Source organism: Panthera onca, chromosome B4 (assembly GCF_046562875.1).
Source record: "Panthera onca isolate mPanOnc1 chromosome B4, mPanOnc1 haplotype 2, whole genome shotgun sequence".
In the NCBI taxonomy this organism is placed as follows: domain Eukaryota; kingdom Metazoa; phylum Chordata; class Mammalia; order Carnivora; family Felidae; genus Panthera; species Panthera onca.
Genome location: NC_138345.1, coordinates 29,475,612 through 29,499,469, shown reverse-complemented (window position 1 = coordinate 29,499,469; position 23,858 = coordinate 29,475,612). Strand labels below are relative to the sequence as shown.

The window sequence follows — 23,858 nt, the reverse complement described above, 5'->3', positions numbered from 1 at the left end:
ATACAGTGATGAAAAAGAATGAAATCTTACCATTTGCAACAGTGTGGATGGAACTGGAGGGTATTATACTAAGCAAAATAAATCAAAGAAAGACAGGTATCATATGACTTAAATCATATGTGTAATTTGAGAAACTCAACAAATGAACATAGGGGAAGGGAAGGAAATATAAAATAAAAACAGAATGGGAGGCAAATCATAAGAGAGTTAAATATAGAGAACAAACTGAAGGTTGGTGGAGGTTTGGGGGGATGTGTTAAATGGGTGAAGGGCATTAAGGAGGGCATTTTTCAGGATGAGCACTGGGTGTCATAAGTAAGAGATGAATCACTGGGTTCTACCCTGAAGTCAAGACTACACTGTATGTTAACTAACTTGAATTTAAATTAAAACAAAAAATAAAGAAGAGTCAATACCTATTCTTTTCAAATTATTCCAAAACAATAGAAGAGGAAGAAAAACTTCCAAACTGATATATGAGGCCAGAATTACCCTAATACCAAAACCAGATAAAGATTCCGCTAAAAAACAGTACAGGCCTGGTGTGCCTGTATGGCTCAGTCAGTTGAGTGTCTGACTTCGGCTCAGGTCAGATCTCACAGTTGTGAGTCTGAGCCCCGCTTCAGGCTTTGTGCTAACAGCTCAGAGCCTGGAGCCTGCTTCAGATTCTGTGTCTCCCTCTCTGCCCCTCCCCCACTCACACTCTGTCTCTGTCTCTGTCTCTCTCTCAAAAATAAATAAACATTTTAAAAAAAGAGCAGAGGCCAATAACTCTGATGAACATGGATGCAAAAATTCTTAATAAAATACTAGCAAACCAAATCCAACAGTACATTAACAGAATCATTCACCATGATTAAATGGGATTTATTCCTGGGCTGCAAGCATGGTTCAATGTTTACAAATCAATCAGTGTGATACACCACATTAACAAAAGAAAGGATAAGAACCATATGATCCTTTCAATAGATGCAGAAAAATCATCTGACAAACTACAACATCCATTCATGTTAAAAACCCTCAACAAAGTAGGGTTGGAGGGAACCTATCTCAATATAAAAAAGGCCATATATAAAAGACCCACAGCTAACATCATCCTCAATGGGGAAAAACGGAGAGCTTTTCTCCTAAGATCAGGAACAAGACTGGGATGTCCACTCTTACCACTGCTATTCAACATGGTACTGGAAATGCTAGCCGCAGCAATCTGACAACAAAAAGAAATAAAATGTATCCAAAACAGCAAGGAAGAAGAATTTCCCTATTTGCTGATGACATGATACTTTATGTAAAAAATCTGAAAGACTCCACTAAAAAACTTAGAACTAATACATGAATCATTAAAATCATAAGATACAAATCAATATACAGAAATCTGTTGAATTTCTATACACCAACATTGAAGAACCAGAAAGAGAAATTAATTAATGAATCCCATTTTCAATTGCACCAAAACATAAGATTATCTAGGAATAAACATAATCAAAGAGGTGATAGACCTGTACTCTGAAAACTATAGAACACTGATGAAAGAAATTGAAGATGACACAAAGAAATTGAAAAACTTTGCATGTTCATGGATTGAAACAACAAATATTGGTTTTTGGAATAACAAATATTGTTCAAATGTCTATACTACAGACAAGCAAAGCTGGAGGCATAACAATTCTAGGCTTCAAGTTATATTACAAAGCTGTAGTGACTAAGACAGTATGGTACAGCACAGAAACAGACACATAGATCAATGGAACAGAATAGAAAATCTAGAAATGAACCCACAACTCTATGGGGAATTAATCTTTGATAAGCAAGAAAGAATATCCAATGGAAAAAAGAGTCTCTTCAACAAATGGTGCTGGGAAAACTGGACAGCAACATACAGGATAATGAAACTGGACCACTTTCTTACACCATACACAAAAATAAATTCAAAATGGATGAAAGACCTAAATGTGAAACATGACACTATAAAAATCCAGGAGGAACACAGGCACTAATATCCTTGACATTGGCCATAGCAACTTTTTACTAGATATGTGTCCTGAGACAAGGGAAACAAAAGCAAAAATAAACTTTGGGACTTCTTCAAAATAAAAAATTTCTCTACGGTGAAAGTAACAATCAATAAAACTAAAAGGCAACCTACCAAATGGGAGAAGATATTTGCAAATGACATATCTGATAAAGGGTTAGTATCCAAAATCTGTAAAGAATTTATCAAACTCAGCACCCTAAAAACATATAATCTGATTAAAAATTGGGCAGAAGACATGAATAGACATGGACATTTTTCCAAAGATAACATTCAGATGGCCAACAGATACATGAAAAGGTGCTCAACAGCACTGATCATCAGGGAGACACAAAACTACAATGAGATATCACCTCATACCAGTAAAAATGGCTAAAATTATCAACACAGGAAACAATAGGTGTTGGCAAGGGTGCAGAGAAAGAGGAACCCTCTTACACTGTTTTTGTAATGCAAACTGGTGATGCCTTTTTATATACAATACCAAAAGCACAATCAATGAATAAAATAAAAATGATAAGTTAAATTAAAAGGAAAACAAACTTCTGATCTCTGAAAGGCACTGTTAAGAGAATAATAATACAAGACACAGACGGAAGAAAATATTTGCAGAACATATATCTGATAAAGAACTGTTATTCATAGTATTTAAGGAATGCTTTAAATCTCAACAATTAGAAAACAAATAACCCAATCACAATATTGGCAAATGATCTGAACAGATACCTTAACAAATAAATCATATAGATGGCACATAAGCATCTGAAAAGAAATTCTACATATGTGTCATCAGGGAATTATAAATTAAAACAATGAGATACTATTACACACCTATTAAAATGGCTAAAATCCAAAACACTGAAAACCACAAATGATGCCAGGGATGTAAATCAATGGGAACTCCAATTCACTGCTGGTTGGAATGCAAAACACTAGAGGCACTTTGCAGATGGTTTGGCAGTTTCTTGTAAAGTTAAATACAGTCTTGCCATATGAGCCAGCAATCACACTTCTAGGTATTTGCCCAAGTTTACTGATAATTTATGTTCCCACAAAAGTTATGTAGATCCCAACAGGTCCTAATTTGGTTTGACACAACCAATTAATGAAGATATTGTTGGGTTTTTCTTGTGGGTTAGGATCATTATAAGAAAATACTAAGATGCTATAGGCACCATTAACTTCTGTCTAAAATCTTAAGAAAAAACTGTAAATACTTATCACAAGAAGGCATACAGCTATATTACCAAAAGACAAAATAAACATTAAGGCACAAAAATATTCCTAGAAAGAAAGATTATACTTTTAAAGAGACAAAGGCTCAGTTTATCAGATATAAATAACAAGTACAAATTTGCACACATTTAATAACCGAGTTTCCAAATACATAAAACAAACCGGCAAAACTACCAGGAAGCACAGAGAAGTCTGTAACCACAGTGGGAGAATTTAACATAACATTTCTTAGTAACATAGAATAGACAGAACTTCAATTAAAGAAGAATTGAACAACCCAATAAATACATTTGAGCTAACAGATGCATACAAAATATATGATTGATTATAAGGACAAAGTTTTGCTGCTTTCTTTAATTAAAAATAAATCAGTGATATTGAAAATTGTCATACTTACTACTTAGTGTTTTCATTTTCACAGGTATAAATTTCTTACTTTGAGACTGGCTTATTGACAATGTAACTTTATGCTTGAGTAAAAGATTTTCATCTAACATATCTACTTTCTGAGCTATAAGAAGAATGCTTTTAACCCATTAAGAAGACAATTGTATTCATTAATTTGTAATTCAAATACATACCAATTATCGAGGAATATTTCCTTTCATGTTCTGAAACATAATCAAATACCATATTGTTGAAATAGTGATGTCTACTCATTGTTGGGATAGTGATTTACAGAGTGACTATGTGAAATACAGAAATAATGGGAGTACTTTTCAAGAGAATAGTTTTATAAGGTATTCACAATTTAGGATTAAATTCAATATTTTTGTAACAGATAATCGGTGAGGGAATAAAGAAATGGTAAAGAATACATTCAAAACAAATTTAAAAGAATATCAAAAACACATCAGATAAGAAAGACAAAATACAAATCATTTACCCCCAACATATCAATACTTCCATTAAATGTAAATCTTATTAAATGTTCCATTTAAAACACAAAGACTGTTACATTGGATTAAAAAATAACCAACCACAATGCCTTTTGTTTTAAAGTTACACAACTAATTCATAGCAATATGAAAAGATTGAAAGTAAAATGATGAAAAAATTATTCTATGCAAATAATTACATTAAGATACTATGTAAATATTAGATAAAATGGACTAAAAGCACACAAAAAAGTTATTACAAAATGTCCATCATTAAGACAGAAATTTCAGTTCACTAAGAATATATAACATTTTAAAATTTGTGTATTTATTACATACATATGTATATATCTGCATATAATTTATATTTATTATATACAGTAAAAAAGCCTTAGAAAAATAAAACAAAAATTGGCAGAACTACAAAGAGTAATAGAGAAATAATCACAGTAGTTGAATTTAATATACTTTCCTCACAAATAATAAGCATAGAATCTCAATGAAATTAAGAAAGCACCAACAACATAATTAATCAACTTGACCAAATGGATAACATACATGCACACACATTACAGATGTAGCATATATATGTATATATGATACAGTATATAGCATGCATTTATGATTGAATATATATATTCATGAACTGAAGAAAGAAAATTTTAATAATTTTTTTATTTTAAATAATATTTTTAATAATTATACTTACTAGTAAGTCCCACTTTTCTGGTAGCTCCAAGTGTCTTAATTTGAGATGAGCCTTTTGAGATTAAAACTTCATTATCTTCAGGTGAAAGATTTTTACCTGCTTTTTCATCCATTTTCTCAGCTATAAAAATAGAGACTTTTAACTCAATAAAAAGTAAAAGTTAACTCTCTTTATTTTTAATAAAGAACCACTTACAGTTTCTTTCCAGTTTTATAAAATTTAAGCAAATGAACACAATTTAAACAAATGATCAAACACTTCCCCCACACACACACAAAACAAAACAAAACAAAACAAAACAAAACAAAACAAAATTCTGGTGAATTTTCAAAACAGACTATAAAATTAAATATGAAAATCATCACAGTGCTTTCCTGAAAGTATGTGGAGGTACTTTTGTTACTTTATACACACATTTAGAAAGTTGTAATTAGACTTTATTGTACTAAGGGCATTTACATTTTTTAAATACTTAAAAATTTTAAAACGTATAGGATTGATGTAAAAGTTAGACTGATTAGAAAGTAATAATTCCAAAATAAGGAAATGAAATAGAAAGAAAGCTAGGTCAGGTAGGAAGAATACAGAGCACTCCAAAATAGAAATAATTAAATCCAAATGTATCAATAAGTACCATAATTATAAATGGATTATATGTTATAGGGATAGACAAAGACAGTCATACTAGATTTATAAATAATTTAATTATAGGTTATTTATAAGTGACACTACTAAATAATAATAATACAGAAAATTGGAAACTAAGTAGGTGAAAAAAGATATGTCATGTAAATGTAACCAAAATAAATATGCAATAGTTATGTCACTGTCAGACAAAATAGGATTGTGGTCAAAAGACCTTAATGGAGACAGAATAAAATGGCACCTTTCAGAAAAAGAAATCATTGAATTCATAAGAAATTATCTAACATTTGTATTTCTATGCACCTAACAACAGACAGTATAAGGAAAATTGGCAATATAATGAAAATAGTACTGCAGGAATAAATAGATAAGTCCACAATCATAATGCGAAAATTCAATATGCATCTCTCCATAATTGGTAGGACAAACAAAATTCAAGAAAATCAAGAAATAGGAAATTTAAATAACACAATAAAAATCTGACTTAATAGATGTATGTAAGCTTGTAGCAGAATATACATTCATAAACAAAATTCTGTTCAAATCAATTGAAATTTTAAATAATTTAATAATCATAATTATCATATTCACTACTGAGTCTTTTCTTTCTAACAGTTTTAAGTGTCAGGCAAAATATTTTCATCTGATATCTCATCCATTTTCTGGGCCTCAAGAAGAAAGTCATAAAAGCACTAAATAGAGAACTGGATCTGTGGTAGAACTTTTGGATTTACAATATATGTTATTTATCCAACAATATGTTATGTCATTTTTTAATGATATAAGCAAATCCTGTCTAGTTGAAATATAAATATCATGTGAATATACTTTCACTTGTGTGTATGTAAGCAGTCTTGATACTTTTACAGAAGCATTAAATATATTTAATTTAGAAATATTATTATAAACATTATTATATATACTTACATATTTAAAATGATTCTTTAGTTTTTTTAGAGTATTCACATTTTAGAATAAAGTCTAAAAATTTTTAATCAGATATGGCTAAGGAAAAACATATAAGGATAAAAAAATACAGAGAGTGAAAAAGTGAAAGAAAAGTAGGAAAAATTACCCAAGAAATGGGGTAATTAAAAGTAGAAATAACTAGATTATATATGATTGAGAACTACTTAAAAGACAAAGAATGAGCTGAATTTTAAGATATTTACACTTATAAGTTTCTTGCAAAAGATACAGCAAAATCACAAAGATATAAGAAACAGGATAGAAAAAAATATATGATGCAAATACCAACCAGAGGTTTATGGAGCTACATTAATAGTAGATAAAGTAGTTTTGGGGGAAAATAAATAAAAACTTCCTAATTAAGACAAAATGTTCTGTCCTTGAAAGATATTATAAATCTTAACTTTATATACCATAAATAATAGAGTGTTATAAGATATAAATCATAAGCTGCCACAACTGCAAGAAAAAATAAATCCCAAAGTAAGATTTAACACATCTAATTCAGTAATTTTAAAACAAAGAGATAAATTATTAATAAGTATCTAAAGTGTGATGGGAATCATTACCAAAGAGCATATGGTTGAAGACATATTCATAAATCCAAAAGTGTTCTCCTGAATTTAATTAAAAATAATTCATAAGATTTACATTTAATTACTTACTATCAAGATTCATATTTCTAGTAGTTTCAAGTTTTTTACTTTGAACTTGGTTTCTTAAAAATAAAACTTTGTCCTCAGGAAATTGATTTTCCTGTGACATCATTTCATTGTTTTGCTTTTCAAGAGGAAATGCTAAGGAAAAAAAAACATAAATGTTTGAAATGTCTGGATATGCCAAAAAATCACCAGATTTTCTTCCCATGGAAGAAAAAAATCATGTGAATAATTTTCATTAGTGTGCGTGGAAGCCATTTACTTAATAATTACTGACCTTGCAAATACCAACCAAACAGTATTATTAATTTTGCTTTTGTCTCTATCTTAGGATATACATGCCTTATCTATTTTTTAATATTTACTTATTTTTTGGGAGAAAGAGAAAGAGAGAGAGTGTGTAAGCATGGACAGGCGAGGGGCAGAGAGAGAGGGAGACAGAGAATCTGAAGCAGGTTCCAGGCTCTGAGCTGTCAGCACAGAGCCCGATGCAGAGCTTGAACCCAGGAACCATGAGATCTGACCAGAGCTGAAGTCAGACACTCAGCTGACTGAGCCACCCAGGTGCCCCAGGATATTCACACTTTAGATCTGAGTGTAAGGTTTCTGTAAAATATATGCCCAAAAAACATATTCATGAACCAAATGAAATCTGATGAGGTTAATTTAAAATAATTTAAAGTTTCCTATAATTACTATACTTACTTTTACGTCTTTCCTTTCTGGAAGTTATTTTTTTCTTTACTTGCACTTGGGATTTTGATGCTGAATCTTGACTCGCAAACATAAGATTTTCATCAGGTATGCCAAAATAAGCTATAGAAAGAGATAGATTTAGTCTACGAACTGGAAAAACAGATCTATTGTGAAATCCCTAGATTTCAAATTTATAACAAATGCACAGTAGCATTTTCCTTCATTTGTATAAGGTCATAAGTGAATTATTATAATGCTAGAACTGTTATGAAAATGGCTGATTTCAAAACTGTCTCATTATTTCATAAATAAACCTAAGTAACAAATACATTTTATGTTGGTCCTCAGGTATCATGGGTGATTTATACTTAGGCTAATACACAATAATAGACCAAGCAATGAAAACTCATATGCACAAGAGTATTCATTACAGCCTTTTTTGTAATTCCAAAGTACTTAAAACCATTTAAGTGTTAAAGCATGGAGACTGGCCAAATAAACTGATACATATATCTCAACTACAGAACTGGTGTAATATGAATACTTCTATAATGGTAGATAATTGTACATATGTATGTATGTATGTATATATGTATATGTAAGACATTCTTCACCCATCTGCACTGATACATTTGATGCTTGTCTGATGTCATTTTATGAAACACTGGTTGAAATACTGGTGGGCTGGTGCCCTTTTATATTTAGACTCTTGTTTATATTATCAGAAGTGTATAAAGGCTTAACTGTGACTTTCAAATTAGTTTATTGTCTGAATTAACCAACTTCATAGCTAGCAGCTCTCTCTCAGTAACAAATGATGACAGTGTGGCCCAATTAAACCTCTCACATTTCTCAATTGGACCTTATGTCAGAATGACACTACTACAGGTCAGAAGTGCCCAATTGTCAAAATCTCCCAAGAACTGTAATCTCACAGATTCAGCTAAAAGATACTTTGAGGTATTACTGGAGAGTTATTGGGCCTTGGTGGATACTTAATGTGTGTCCTATGACTGTGAAATAGTCTTATGATTTGAAATTCCAGCCTGAGGGTATTAATGCTTTTACTTTTGTTTTCTAGTTATCTTTGCATATTCACAATTTAGGTTAGAGTGTAAAGTTTCTATAAAACATATGCTCAAAAGTGTCTTCATGAACCAAAGAAAAAAATCTTCTGATGGATTTAAAATAATTTAAACTTATCCATAATTATTATACTTACTATGGCACCTTTTCTTTCTGTAAGTTATTTGTTTCTCTACTTGCATTTGGGGTTGTGACACTGAATCTTCATTCACAAGCATTAAATTTTCATCTGGTACTCCAAAATGAGCTAAATAAAGAGATGCATTTAGTTCACTAAATGGAAAAGCAGATCTATGAAAACTTCAGATTTAAATTTATAACAAGTGTACAATAGCATTTTCTTTTTATAGCTATAAATAAATTGTCCTAATGGTTGATCTGACATGGAAATGATAAGAAAAGTTTTAATTGATACTACTGAGGCTGTCTCATTATGTCCTAAATATTCTGAGGCAACAAATACATTTCATAACAGTCTCCACTTTTGGGTTATTTATATACTAGGTTAATTGATAACAATAAACCAACCAACAAAAATGCATATGTACAAGGTCTATTCATTACAATATTGTCTGCAATTGCAAAATATTTAAAATCATCTAAATGTTAAAGAATAGGATATTGGTTGAATAAACTAAGGTTATGTTATAAATTATGGTATAGTATAATCTATGGCATATTACATGGTATAAACTGCTTTATGTATTTGCATAAAATTAATAAATATTTCTATAAACTGACAAAAAGAGCTAATGTTTAAGTGGAAAAACTCTTTAAAAAAGTGTATCTAGTATGCTAACTTTTGGGTCAGAAAGAAGTAATCAGAAACAAATAGAGAAATAGATATTAAATTCACAAAATAGAGGAAAAATAAACATGAAAATAATAGTTACTTACCTATAAGAAGATGGGATGGGAGAGAAGTCTAAGGAATGCAAAGAGAAGGACTTATATCTTTTGCATAATATTTGCTTTTTGAAGCAGATTAATGCTCTCTATACATTCCAAAAATAAAATTAAATTAACAAGAATAAGAAGAGGAAACTAACACTGAATGCAAGTGAAATGACTCTAGTGAAGGGATAAAAATAACAATACTAATCCAAATAAGTCATCAATACAGTGTTTGAAAAATACCCTCAATCTTAGGCAAGAATATAGGGGGCAGATTGCAAGAAAAATCACTAAATCATTTGAATAGACTTATTTTTGTAGTGGTATGTGCTGAGCAGTTCCTTAATGAAGTTGAAGCATTATAGGATTGAGCAACTACATGCTCAGGCTCTTAGCTCCAATAAAGATTCAAGATTAACACTGGAAGAAAGAATATACACATATGAAATGGAGGAAGGCAAGAATGAGACATGAGAGATTAGAATTGAAGGTGTCCAGGAGTCCTCATGATTTCTAAAACATGTATATGCACAATATGCATGTATATATTCACATGCACATGTATGCATGAATATGTGTGTGTGTGTGTGTGTGCGTGTATCTCAATATATATTAGTATAAGTGTATAAACTATGGAGTGCAGATCCAAGTTAAAATCCTATGTGTAATCTTTCAGGTTCAACCCATAGAAAATTACGAAGTTTTTAACTGGCAGTTATCATATGAAAAAACTTCCTACTCCACACTAGGCCTAAAACACAGCTGGTGTGCTGATCTTTACAAGGAAGTACAATCATGTATTCAGGCCTCTCCAGGTCAGCATTCCCTAGACCAGCTGTTCCATTCATAGACTTCAAATGAGGCACTGCACTGTTCAGGTGACTCTGCTTAGGCTACCTTCCTGGGGAAGCCTTGAGGACAACTTTCTCCTTTCTGACTTAGTTTTCAGTACTTTCCCACTCCTAGCCCTCCCCAAGTCCCTCCATATCCTGGCGCCATAAAATGGCAAGAGCCTTTTGTTTGAGGATCCTTCAGCAGTGAGAGACAATCTCCCCTCTGCATTTGTGATGAACATCTAACACTCCCCTGGTTCCTTTAATAGGGAAAAATGGAACATTGTTAAAGTTGGCCCTTTCCTGTTTTGACTCTTGCTTATAAAATATCATAGTAATTAGATAAAGTAATTAAATTACTTTCAGTTTGGCTTATTAATTGACCAACTCAACAACTGTCAGTGCTTTCTCTGACAAATTGGTGAACAGAACAGAATGGTTAATAGAGTACACTGACTTTCTATATAGAAGGCAAACACCCTCAACTTCCCATAGGGCACTTTTGAGAGGTATTAGAGAAATCCATCAGACACTCTCCAGTGATGTTAGTGGGTCATTTTCAAGAGTCTGAGAGTTCCATGGGTACTTCATTAGCCATGCCAATAGAACTCAGAAAATACAAGTGGATCCTGGGGGTGTTTTGGGTAGTGGTAGCAACTGGTTACATAACTTTTTCAGGTATTAGGGGGATCACTGGTGCTTCCCTTTAGCCTCTAATTCCTTGGTCAAACTCATATGGTGGTCCAAAATACAGATCCAAAAGAGAGACTCTAGGAAAGCTAGAGAAGTAATTCCCTAACTACTGATATAGTCCTTCAGTGATGACAAGAAAATTCATCAGAGACTCTGAATGCTGAGTTGTACCCAGTTACCATTGTTAGGTGTAAATATGGTTCTGGCACCAAAAGACAGCCTATAACACAGCAAATTTTTGTTAAGATTCATACCTGAAATAAAAAAAGAACAAAGATCTCTTTGGGATCACTTTGTTTAGTAATCTGATGCTCTTAGAGACTTGGATAGTTTGCCTCCTTAATGAAGGGGGTAATCTTGTTAAACTTAGTGAGAGTGGCACCTCGAGGGTATGACGTTAAAGACCCCCACTTCCAGAGTACAATAACAGCAGCCACTTTGCCTAAGGAAAAACAGGAGGATGGCACTGGGTTGGAAGAATGCAAGCACTCAACACCATCTACATTCTCAGCTGGATAGTATATTGACTCTGAGAGATTTGGTCCACACATGACGAGGTCTTTGGCACTGAACAACATGGATGAATCATCCTTCCATGGATATAGTTTCCTGTGAGCCACCCTACTGGTCTCTTAGATGTACAAATGAGGTTTGTTCATCCAGTTCTTATGGGTTATTGAACTCAATTAAACCTCCTTAAAGGTCATGTAGATCAGTTTGAGACATAATCCAGATCTTCACTGACAATTATTGAGTTTGTAAAACATGGCTCCTGCCCAGATAGCAAAGACTGACCAGAAGAAAAAGTGATGTAAAAATGGTAAGCCTGTGTCCTCCCCTAGACCATTTAGGGTAGGGTATCCCAAAGAAGTCTCTAGATCTGGTTACTCAACAGTAGGTTCCTAAAGAGAAGACTGATAAGCTTTGTTACCAAGGGACTCATGGTCAAGTAGTGGGTGGCCTGTGACTCCAGCAGGCTGCTCAATTAGAGTCTTCAGGATGATCCTCTTATGACATGTGCTATTCTTTCTGTGCCTTCCAGAGAATCTAGGGCTGAATTATGGAGCCTTGTCAACTTTAAACAGATGTCTCAGCTTTCAAAAATATGCAAGACTAGGGGTTGGGCCAAGGTCCCAGAGTCCCTAGTGGAAAATAATGGTCCTGTACCAAGTTCAGAACTCAATTTATTAGGCCTTCTGGATATTGGTGCATAATTAGCTGTGATCTCCACAATCCTTCACACTACAATGAAGGGGTTATGGGGTAAAACTGTGCCCACTCCTGCCAAAAAGTATAGAATTCCTATCCCCAATTACTTCAGAATGTGACCTTATTTGGAAATAGGGTATTTAAAAAGGTAATCCAGTTAAAATGAGGTCATTATACTAGGCCTTAATCTGATATAAATGGTATCTTTATAAAAACAAGAAACTTGAGCACAGAGTCAGACACATATGTAGGGAGAACACCATATGAAGATGAAGGCACAGATCAGGGTGATGCATCTATAAGAGAAGAAATGTCAAATATTGCCAGAAAACCACCAGAAGGTAGGAAAGAGCCATGAAACAGATTTTCATTCAAGGTCTCAGAAGAAAACATCATGACCAACATCTGATTCTGGATTTTTACTTGCTGACTGTATGACAATAGTATTTTGTTCTTTAAGCCACTCAGTTTATGGTATTTTGTTATGCCAGTTTAAGGAAACTAACACAGATTTTTGGATCAGGAAGTGGGCTACTGCTGTAACAAGTACAAAAAAATGTTGAAATGTCTTTGGAATTGGGTAATAGGTAGGAAACTACAAGAGTTTTGAACAGCATGATAAAAACAAAAAAACTAGGGGTGCCTGGGTGGCTCAGTCAGTTAAGTGTCTGACTCAGTTTCAGCTCAGGTCAGGATCTTAGTTTTGTGAGTCTGAGCCCAACATCAGGGATTCTCTCTGTCTCCCTCTCTCTCCTGCCTTTCCCCAATTTATGTTACCTCTGTCTCTCTCAAATAAATAAACTTAAAAAAAAACCTAGATTACCTTAAAAAGATTGTTGGAAAAATGGACATTAAAGGTGATTCTGGTGAGGGCTAAGAAAGAAAGGGGGAGAGCTTTACAAAAAGGTTTTATTATCTTAGGCAATACATATATCATCATGAAGAGAATGTTGTTAGAAATACGAATGATAAAAGAAGTTCTAATAACATTAAAAGGGTTATTTACCATATTCAAGTGGCATTTATTCAAGGATGGATCAACATCTGCAAATCCATCAATGTGACACATCACATTAACAAAATGAAGGATAAAAATCATATTACCTCAATAGATGCAGAAAAATCTTTTGACAAAATTCAACACCCATTCATGATAAAAACTGTCAACAGAATGCTTATAGAGGGAATGTATTTCAACATAATAAAGACCATATATGATAATCCCACAGCTAATAAGATCAACAGTGGAAACCTGAAAGGTTTTTCTCTAAGATTAGAAACAAGACAAGGATTTGTACTCTTACAACTCTATCAGAAAGAGAAATTAAGAAAATCCCATTTACCATAGCATTCAAAATAATAAAATACCTTGGAATAAATTTTACTAAGGAGTCAAAAGACCCATACCCTAAAAACTATAAGACATTGATGAAAGAAATTGAAGAAGACAAAAATAAATGGAAAGATATTCCATGCTCATGGATTGAGAGAATTAATATTGTGAAAATATTCACACCACCTATAGCAATCAAGAGATTCAATGCAATCCTTATCAAAATTCCAGTGATGACTTCCAGGGAAGATGGCAGAGTAGAAGGACCCTAAGCTCACATTGTCACAGATACAACTGGAAAATACTCACATCAGTGTTAATAACCCAGAAAATGACCCAAAGACAGTAAGAACAAACTCCACAGCTAAATGTAGAGAAGCTGTCACACTGAAAAGGGTAGGGAGGGCAGAGATGCAGAGGGGAGCTAAAGGGACCCATAGGACTGTCCACAGGAGCAAAGCGCACTGCAGGTGAGGAGACAGGAGAGAAACAGCCTATCACACTGGGGAGCCCAGATGGCAAAGACAAATCCCTATAACATTTGGCTTTGAAAACCAGACGGGCTGAATTTTGTGAGTTCTTGTAAACAGTGGGACTTAAGACCTGAAACTTTAAAAAGTATTGGGCTCGGCTCTCTGGGAGCTAGGAGGATGAAAGGAAACTGAATCCCTGCCCTAAAAGAGACAGCACAGCACACAGCCCTGCATAAATACAGCATAGAAACAGCAGTTTGGAAAACACCTGGGCCATTAAGTAGGAATATTTGTTTACTTATCCCAAAGCATGTGCTGGAGGAGCAGAGATCCTTGGGAGACTCTCCAGGAACAAAGAACCTACCCACAGCCATTTCTTTTCCCACCCTCTAGCCTAAACACATGGTCACCTTTGTGAACCAGCACTACCCTAACACTTGATTCCTAAATTGCTAACACCATACATCCTGTCCACAGGCTTCTGCAGATCTTCCCCCTCCAATATACTGTTGACCAGAGCCCATCCAAAGTGATGTCATAAGACTTTAATACGTAAGCAGCCCCGATTGGGGCCAGCACCACTCCAGTGACTCTTCCCCCTGAGGAGAGAACAGTACAATCCCAGCAGTGGGTGGGGTAGTCCGCACCCACCAATGAAAGCTTCACAGGAGACAACACAGGGAACACACCCTGCAGTTCAATGATACTGCATCTCTGATAAATGCCAGGTCTAACTCAACTCAAGCCTAAGGCAGCCCCAGACTGGATCACTAACACTACAGGGACCAAACACTGGCCACAACAGGTAAAAATTCATGTAACTTCTCAGCCACAATAGCAGAACACATGCAACACACATAGGAGATACCTCTGAAGTGCCAGGTTCAGGTGAACAGAGGACACTGCCCTGCAGGGCACTATAGAAACCCTTCTTCATAACGCCACTACTTTCAAGTGTAGGAGATATAACTGACTTTCTAGCACAGAGAAACAGACAAAATGAGGAGACAGAGGAATATGTCTCAAATAAAAGAACAGGACAAAATAGGTGAAGATTAAGAGTACACTTATCTTGAGAAGCACTGATTGATCTATAGAATTATTAAATCACTATATTGTACACCTGAAACAAATATAACAATGTATGCTAACATTACTGAAATCAAAATTCAAAAAATTTTTTAAAATTCCTATGGCATTTTCATAGAAATAGAACAAATGATCCTAAAATTAAATGGAGCCACAAAAGATCCCAAACATTCAAAGTAATCTTGAGAAAGAACAAAACTTGAAGCATCACACTTGCATATTTCAAACTACATTACAAAGCTATAGCGATCAAAACAATATAGTATTGTCATAAAAACTGACACATATCAATGGGACAGAATTGGGAGCCCAGAAATAAGCCTGCACATATACAGTCAATTAAACTATGAACAGAGCCAAGAATATACAATGGGGAAACACAGTCTCTTTTTATTTTTAATTTAAATTTTAGTTAATATACAGTGCAATATTGGTCTCAGGAATATAATTCCATATTCACCACCTACATACAACATCCAGTGCTTATCACAAAAAGTGCCTTCCCTGATACCTATTCACCCATCTAGGCCATCTCCCACCACCCCTCCATCAACCCTCAGTTTATTCTCTATCGTTAAGAGTCTCTTATGGTTTGTTTCCCTCTCTTCTCCCCCACCCTTCCCATATGTTCATCTGTTTTCTTTCTTAAATTTCACACATAAATAGAAACCTATTGTATTTGTCTTTCTTATTTCACTTAGCATAATACATTCTAGCATCATCCACATCATTGGAAATGGCAAGATTTCATTCTTTTTGATGACTGAGTGTATACACATACATACATATACACTACATCTTCTTTACCCATTCATCAGTAGATAAACATCTGGGCTCTCTCCAAATTTTGGCTATTGCTGATAGTGCTGCTAAAACATTGGAGTGCATGTACTCTTCAAATCTGTATTTTTGTACCCTTGGGGAAATACCTAGTAGTGCAATTGCTGGGTTGTAGGGTAGTTCTATTTTTAGTTTTCTGAGGAACCTCCATACTGCTCTCCAGAGTGGCTGCAACAGTTTGCATTCCCACCAACAGTGCAAAAGGTTTCCCCTTTTTCTGCATCCTCACCAACACCTGTTGTTTCTGGTGTTGTTAGTTTTAGCCATTCTGACAGGTATGAGGTGGTATCTCATCATGGTTTTGATTTTTATTTCTCAAATGATGATTGATTTTGAGCATTTTTTCATGTGTCTGTTAGCCAGCTGGATGTCTTCTTTGGAAAAGGGTCTATTCATGTCTTCTGTACATTTTTTAACTGGGTTGTTTGATTTTTGTGTGTTGAGGTTGATGTTTTTTGTACATTTTAGATACTAACCTTTTATCTGATGTCACTTGCAAATTTCTTCTCCTATTCCGTTGGGAGTTTTGTTGATTGTTTCCTTTAATGTGCAGAGGATTTTTTATCTTGATGAAGTTCTAGTAGTTTATGCTTGCTTTCATTTCCCTTGCCTCAGGTGACCAGTCTAGAATGAGGTTGCTCCAGATGAGGTCAAAGAGGTTACTGCCTGTGTTCTCCTCTAGGATTTTGATGGTTTCCTGTCTCACATTCAGGTCTTTCATTTAGAATTTATTTTTTGGTTGGTGCAAAAAAGTGGTCCAGTTTCATTATTTTTCCTGTTGCTTTCCAGTTTTCCCAGTACCATTTGTTTAAGAGACTGTCTTTTTTTCCATTGGATATTCTTTTCTGCTTTGTTGAAGATTAGTTGACCATATAGTTGTGGGCCTATTTCTGGGTTTTCTATTCCATTCGACAAGTCCATTTTTGCCAGTATCATACCTTCTTGATGATTACAGCATTGTAATGTAGCTTGAAATCCAGAATCTTGATACCTCTAGTTTTTTCTTTATCAGGATTGCTTTGGTTATTTGAGATATTTTGTGGTTCCATACAAATTTTAGGATTGTTTATTCTAGCTCTGTGAAGAATTGTGGTGTTATTTTGATAGGGATTTCATTAAATGTGTAGATTACTTTGGGTAGTATAGACATTTTAACTATTTTTCTTCCAATCCATGAACATGTAATGTTTTCCCATTTCTTTGTGTCCTCCACTTACTTTCACAAATCTTCTATATTTTTCTAAGTACAGATCTTTTATCTCTTTAGTTAGGTTTATTCCTAGGTATTTTATTGTTTTTCATGCAATTATAAATTCCTTGATTTCTTTTTCTGCTGCTTCATTATTGGTATATAGAACTCCAACAGATTTCTTCACATTGATTTTATATCCTGAGTCTTTGCTGAATTCATGTATTAGTTCTAGAAATTTTTTGGTGGGGCCTTTCTGGTTTTCTACATAGAGTATCACATCATCTACAAATAGTGAAATTCTGACTTCTTCCTTGCTGATTTGTATGCCCTTTATTTCTTTTTGTTGTCTGATTGCTGAGGCTAAGACTTCTAGTACTATGTAAAATAGCAATGGGGAGAGTGGGCACCCTTTTCTTGTTCCTGACCATGGGGGATAGTCTCTCAGGTTTTCCCCACTGAGGATAATATTAGTTGTGAATATTTCATACATGATCTTTATGATGTTATGTTCCATTTTTCCCTATTTTGTTAAGGGTTTTTTTTTTTATCAATAATGGATTCTGACAATGGATTTTGACAATAATGTCAAATGTTTCTTCTTCATGTTGACAGGATCATATGGTTCTTGTCCTTTCTTCTATTAATGTGGTGCCTCATGTTGATTGATTTGTGAATATTGAACCAGCCCTGCAGCCCAGGAAAAGTACCGCTTGATTATGGTGAATAATTTTTTAAGGTGTTGTTGAATTTGATTTGCTAGTATCTTATTGAGAATTTCTGCATCCAGGTTCATCAGAGATATTGGTAATTCTTTCTAGTAGGGCCTCTGTTTGGCTTTAGAATTAAGGTAACACTGGGTTCATAGAATGAGTTTGGAAGCTTTTATTCCATTTCTATTTTTGGAACAGTTTGAAAAGAATAGGTAATAACTCTTCTCGAAATGTCTGGTAGAATTCTCCTGGGAGGTCATCTGGCCCAGGACTCTTGTTTGTTTGGAGATTGTTGATTACTGATCCAATCTCTTTGCTTGTTATGGGTCTGTTCAAGTTTTCTATTTCTTCTATTTCTTCCTGCTTCAGTTTTGGTGGTTTGTATGTTTTTAGGAATTTGTCCATTTCATCCAGACTGCCCAGTTTGTTGGCATATAATTTTCATAGTATTTTCTTATAATTGTTGGTATTTCTGTAGTGTTGGCTGTGATCTTTCCTCTTTCATTCGTGATTTTATCTATTTGGGTTCCTTTTTTTATAATGTGGCTAGTTTTATCAATTTTATTCTTTCAGTGAATCAGTTTCATTGATCTTTTCTTCTGCTGATCTCTGCAACAGGGTTCCTCTGGAGTCTTCTGTGTTTCTTTCAAGCCCAGCTAGTATTCTTATGACTGTTGTCATAAATTCTTTTTCAGTTATCTGATCTCAAAACAGCTGTGTTTGAGGGACCAGGAATATTTAGGGTCCCCCTACTTTTCCACCATCTTAAGTCCTTTGACTGTCTCTTTAAAAAACAGTGTTGCACCCCCCACACACACACCAAATTGCTTCATGAAAATGAAGAACATGTAGTTGAAAACTGGAGGAGAGTTAATCCTTGTATAAAGTAGTAGAGAACTCGACTGAACTGTGTTCTGTTGGGTAGAAAGTAGAACTTGTAAGCAATGAATGTGGATATTTAGTTGAATTTTCTAAGCAATGTGTTTAAGGCACAGTTTGATTTCTTTGTTGCTATAGGAAAATGCCAAAGGAAAGAGATAAATTGAAGAAAATATTTTAAGCAAAAAGAACCAGAACATGAATATTTAGAAAATTCTCAGCCTATTTATATTTAAAGCAAAAAGAAAGAATGCATGCTTTGAAGTCACAACCCAATTTTCTGGCTAGACAACTGTTTTTATAAAGAAATTTTGGATGTGAGTTGTGGATCTAATCAACTACTACAGCAGAAACACTGCCAGCCTAGACCAAAGGGAACAGAGATAGAATAAAATGAAGGAAGGCTGTCAGACTTTTGTAAGACTTTTTAGAGAAAAAAGTGAATTGATAAAGCCATTCTATGATGAAATATGCTATTCTACAAGAAAAGGGAAGAATAACTCCAAAGGGTAGTTCAAACATCACTGGAGCTACCACTGCTACCAGAGGCCGAGGGCAAAGGCCAAAATGTTAGGCTGTTGTCTCTTCTGTTCCAAGGAGTGGGGCTGCCACCCATAGCTAAAGTAGGGCCAAACTCCAGATTTCTAAGGGAATAGTGCATGAAACTAATAGGAATTATTCTCAAGCCTTGAAATCTAACCTAATCTAATTCTCAAGATTTGAAAACTGGTTTAAGACCTATGGCCTCTTTTTTCCTTCTAATTTCTTCCTTTGGGAATAGAAATGCCTGTTCTATGCCTGTCCCACTATTGTATTATTGGGAGAATATAATTTGATGTTTAGTTTTACAGGTTCTCCGATGGAGAAGAATTTTGCTTCAGGATTAAACATACTCCAAGTATTACCCATAACTGGATGACTTAGATGATGATATTTGGGACTTTGAGTTGATGATATTTAGGTGAGATGCTGGAGTTAAAACTGGGGACCTAGGAATGAGATGAGTATATTTTGCATGTGGGAAGGACATGGATATTTAGAAGTCAGAGAATAGATTGTTATGGGTTGAACTGTGTTCTCCTCCAACACCAAAAATATGTAGAATTCCTAACCACAAGCAACTCAGAATAAATACCTTGTCTTTATAAAGATAATCAAGTTAAAGTGAGGTCATTAGAGTGGTCCTTAATCCAATATGAATGGTGTCATCAAAACAGGATATTTGGAAAAGGGGCATGCACATGGGGAGAACACGATGTGAGGATGAAAGCAGAAATAAGAGCCTCTATAAGGCAAGGATAACAAAATATTACCAGCAAACTATCAACAGCTAGAACAAAAACATTAAACAGACTCTCAGTAACAATCCCTCAGATGGGACCATCACTGATGACACCTTGATATCAGAATTCCAACCTCTAGAAATTCAAGACAGTAATATTCTGTTGTTTAAGTTATCCAGTTTGTGGTCCTTGGTTATGGAAGCCCTGGGAATCTAATACAAAGGAGAAACAGATAACACTTTCTGTTTTGGTGTCTGAGTCCAAGACCACCAGCACCTTTACCAGATACAACTGTGTGTGAGTCACATTGGACCATTACAGACCTCCATTGTTATGACCTCTACTAATGAATATATATTGATATAGATGTTTTGTCTAAGGGTATCTCTGACTGAATTCACTCCCAAACCATCAAGGAAATTACTGCAGTTAGAGCCATTTTATGGGGCAAGTGAGGACCATGAACCTATTCTGCTAACAGTGCCTAGAGTGCTAGTGTCTACCCCCCAAAAATCAATTAACTAGGGGAGAAAAGATATAAATACTTTCATTTATGAGCTTCATGAACCCAAAGTTTTCTGTGAGACTAGTTCTCCATTCAATAGTTCCGTCTGACCTGTGTACATGGTCCCAGGTACACAGAGAGTCAATTGATTGTGGCTCAGTGACATAGTACAGCCCTGTGCACTAATAAGTAACTGATGATGGGACTGTCACAGAGGGTATTGCCCAAGATAAAGGAAATCAGTATACAATAATTGATTTCTCAGACTCCTTTTTCATCCTCACCATCCATATAGATGATCAGAATCATTTTACACTTCTATGGAATGAATCACAATGTACAACTAAAGTCCATAACTCTACCTATTCCCCCGCTATCTGTCATCAATGGATAGGGCATAACCTAGAAGAAATCCCACTCCTAGAGGGAGCATAAATTTCTACTATGTTGATGATGACATTTTCCTGGTGGGTCCAGACAAGGGCAACATAAAATGACTGCTGCCTTGTTGGCCTACATGTAGCAACACAGCTAGGCCATTACTACAAACAAGGTAGAAAGACTTAAAATCCAGGATATGATCTAGAAAGAGGCACCACATCTTATTCCAGAGGAGGAAATTGCCAAGCCTTTGGTCTACTATATCTCAACATATACAAAGAGTCCCAGTGATTTTGGAACTACTCAGCTACTGGTTTATTCATATTTTCCAAACAAGGATCTAATGGCATCCATCTTGGGTTACCAGTAAGACCACTATTTTTTATTAGTCCCCTAACCAACAGAATGCCTATTTTGACTAGGGAACTCCCAATGAGTAAGTTAGAATAATAGGTGATAAGACTGCTGACCAGAATCATATTTCTAGATTCACTTGTGTTGGTCATGTTGATTATCAGTCTCAATCAAACCTCCTCATAAGATCATGTCAATACATCTACAACACAATCCATAGCTTAACTGACACGTTTCAGGACATGGTAAAAGTGTCTATTGCCTAGAGAAAAAACGTTGACCAATGGAGAGAAGGTCATGAAAATAGCAACTCTGATGAAAAATCCAGGCAATGGCCTTACAAAGTCATCTTTGAATCTAGTTGCCAAACAATGGGGTCTCTCAAAGGAACAAATTGGTGGGCTCTCTACCAACAACTCATGGCTAGGTTGTGAGTCATGAGGTTCCCATATAGTAATGGCTACTATGACTAATACAAGTGCTATTCCTTCCAAATATCCCAGTGAACCTTGAGACTTGTGTAGTTTACTTCCTTGATGAAGGGGGTAATCTTTTAAAACTGAGTGAGAGTGACACTTTGTGGGGTCCATCAATACAAACCCTTCTTACTTTTACCAAGACCTCTAAGCTTTCAGAAATGAACATGACCAGAAGTTAGACGTACTCAAGGCCATTATGTTTCTAGTGGGGACCTGAGGACCTATGCTAAGGTCAGAATACAAAGTAGAGGTGGTAAAAAATTACATTTCTTGGGCCTTTTGGATACTGGTGAACAAATTACTGTGACTCCACAATCTCTGACACAAGGATGAGGAGGAAACATAATTCTGAGTGGTCTGAGGCCAACACCAGGCCTCTTTTCTAGACCCAAGTATGATTGAATTCCTTTGGGCCACCCCCATTATTATGGCTTTTACTGCCTAATACATCATTGGTACTTTCTATACCAACCAGTGCTTGCATTTCCCCTAACCTCTGATCAGATTTTCTGAAGGTAGGTTATTTTAGTGGAGTATATGTAAGATCATCACCTACCAAACCACTGGCACCTAGGACCACTGTCTTCCAAACACAATGCCAAAAGCCTAGAGAAGCCTAAAAAAGGGATAACTGCCCTCACTGTTAAACTTAAAAAGCCAACAAAATATGCAAATCATTTCTCTATCCAATGGTTCCACTTGGCCTATGTGCAAAACCTCTGAAGTCTAGGCTTTAAATTGATTAGGGCTATGCAATGTGCCAGTGCTGCCTTTGGCACCAGTTGTGACAGTTATAGAGGCTATTGCCCAAAGTGAAGGAACTTACTATACTACAATTAACATCACAAATGCCCTTTTCAGCATTCCCTCTCCATGCAGATGGTCAGGATTAATTTGTTGTATATAGAATGGATTGCATTATACCACAAATGTCCTTCCACAACACTCCCTAAATTCCCTAATTATCTGTAACCGATGCTTGAAAAAGTCCCTGGAAAAAGTCCCACTCCTGGAGGGAGTGCTAGATTTCCAATATATGGATCAAATCATCTCAGTAGGCCATTATTATCAACAAAGTACAAGGACCTAAAACCAAAGAAAAATGTCTGGGCATCCCAGAGAAGCCAATTGTCGTGCTTTGGGTCCACTGTTCCCTCCAAATAAAAAATAATCTGATCATTTGTTAGACTATTCAGATACTGCTACACTCTCACAGGGATAAGAGCACCCATCTGTCAGGTTACCATAAAGACCTTTGGCTGGGACTCTACTGGACAGGATCCCCTTGGAGATCCTTCAACTGACTATCTTAGCTTCCCATTTTCTGGGCCCCTCTGATTTCCATTTGCTGTTTCAGTTACAGATCTCAGCAACACCTAATTTTGCCTGCTAGAGCCTATGGAAGAAGTCACAACAGGTCACAGGCACCCCCTTGGACTTTGGGTCTACAAGCTGCCAAAAAAGTGCATATCCTTTATGTGACAATTATTGGTTTTGGTGAAAACTGAGAACATGACTTTGGTTATGTAATAATCTTCTGATAAGAAATTCAAACCAAAACACATTAATGTATTTCCTTTTGTTCTCTAGTTATATTAGGGTATTCACACTTTAGGCAAAGTTTAAAGTTTCTATAAAATACATGCTCAAATACATATTAACAAACCAAAGAAAGTTCTCATGCATTTAATTTAACCAATATAGGGGTGCCTGGGAGGCTCAGTTGGTTAAGCATATGACTTCGGCTTAGGTCATGATCTCAGCTCAGGTCATGATCTCGGAGTTTGTGAGTTTGAGCCCC

At 35.1% G+C, this 23,858-nt stretch overlaps 1 protein-coding gene and 1 long non-coding RNA gene across 4 annotated transcripts in view; one reads left to right on the top strand and one right to left on the bottom strand.

Annotated features, from left to right (window-relative positions):
• The window catches only part of LOC132694958 (uncharacterized), a 232,996-nt gene that overhangs the window by 106,756 nt on the left and 102,382 nt on the right, over positions 1-23,858 (bottom strand). For all 3 annotated transcript variants that reach the window (XM_060659011.3, XM_060659013.3, XM_060659014.3), the window contains 4 exons: positions 9,047-9,157; positions 7,834-7,944; positions 4,856-4,975; positions 3,850-3,879 (listed from right to left, as the gene is read on the bottom strand). In XM_060659011.3, the coding sequence (XP_060514994.2) occupies positions 3,850-3,879; positions 4,856-4,975; positions 7,834-7,944; positions 9,047-9,157 (372 nt within the window). The remainder of the gene's footprint in view (positions 1-3,849; positions 3,880-4,855; positions 4,976-7,833; positions 7,945-9,046; positions 9,158-23,858) is intronic.
• LOC144616960 (uncharacterized) lies at positions 14,960-23,727 on the top strand. Its single transcript, XR_013556911.1, has 3 exons — positions 14,960-15,150; positions 20,273-20,347; positions 23,415-23,727. It is a non-coding gene; the product is annotated as an uncharacterized LOC144616960 (long non-coding RNA).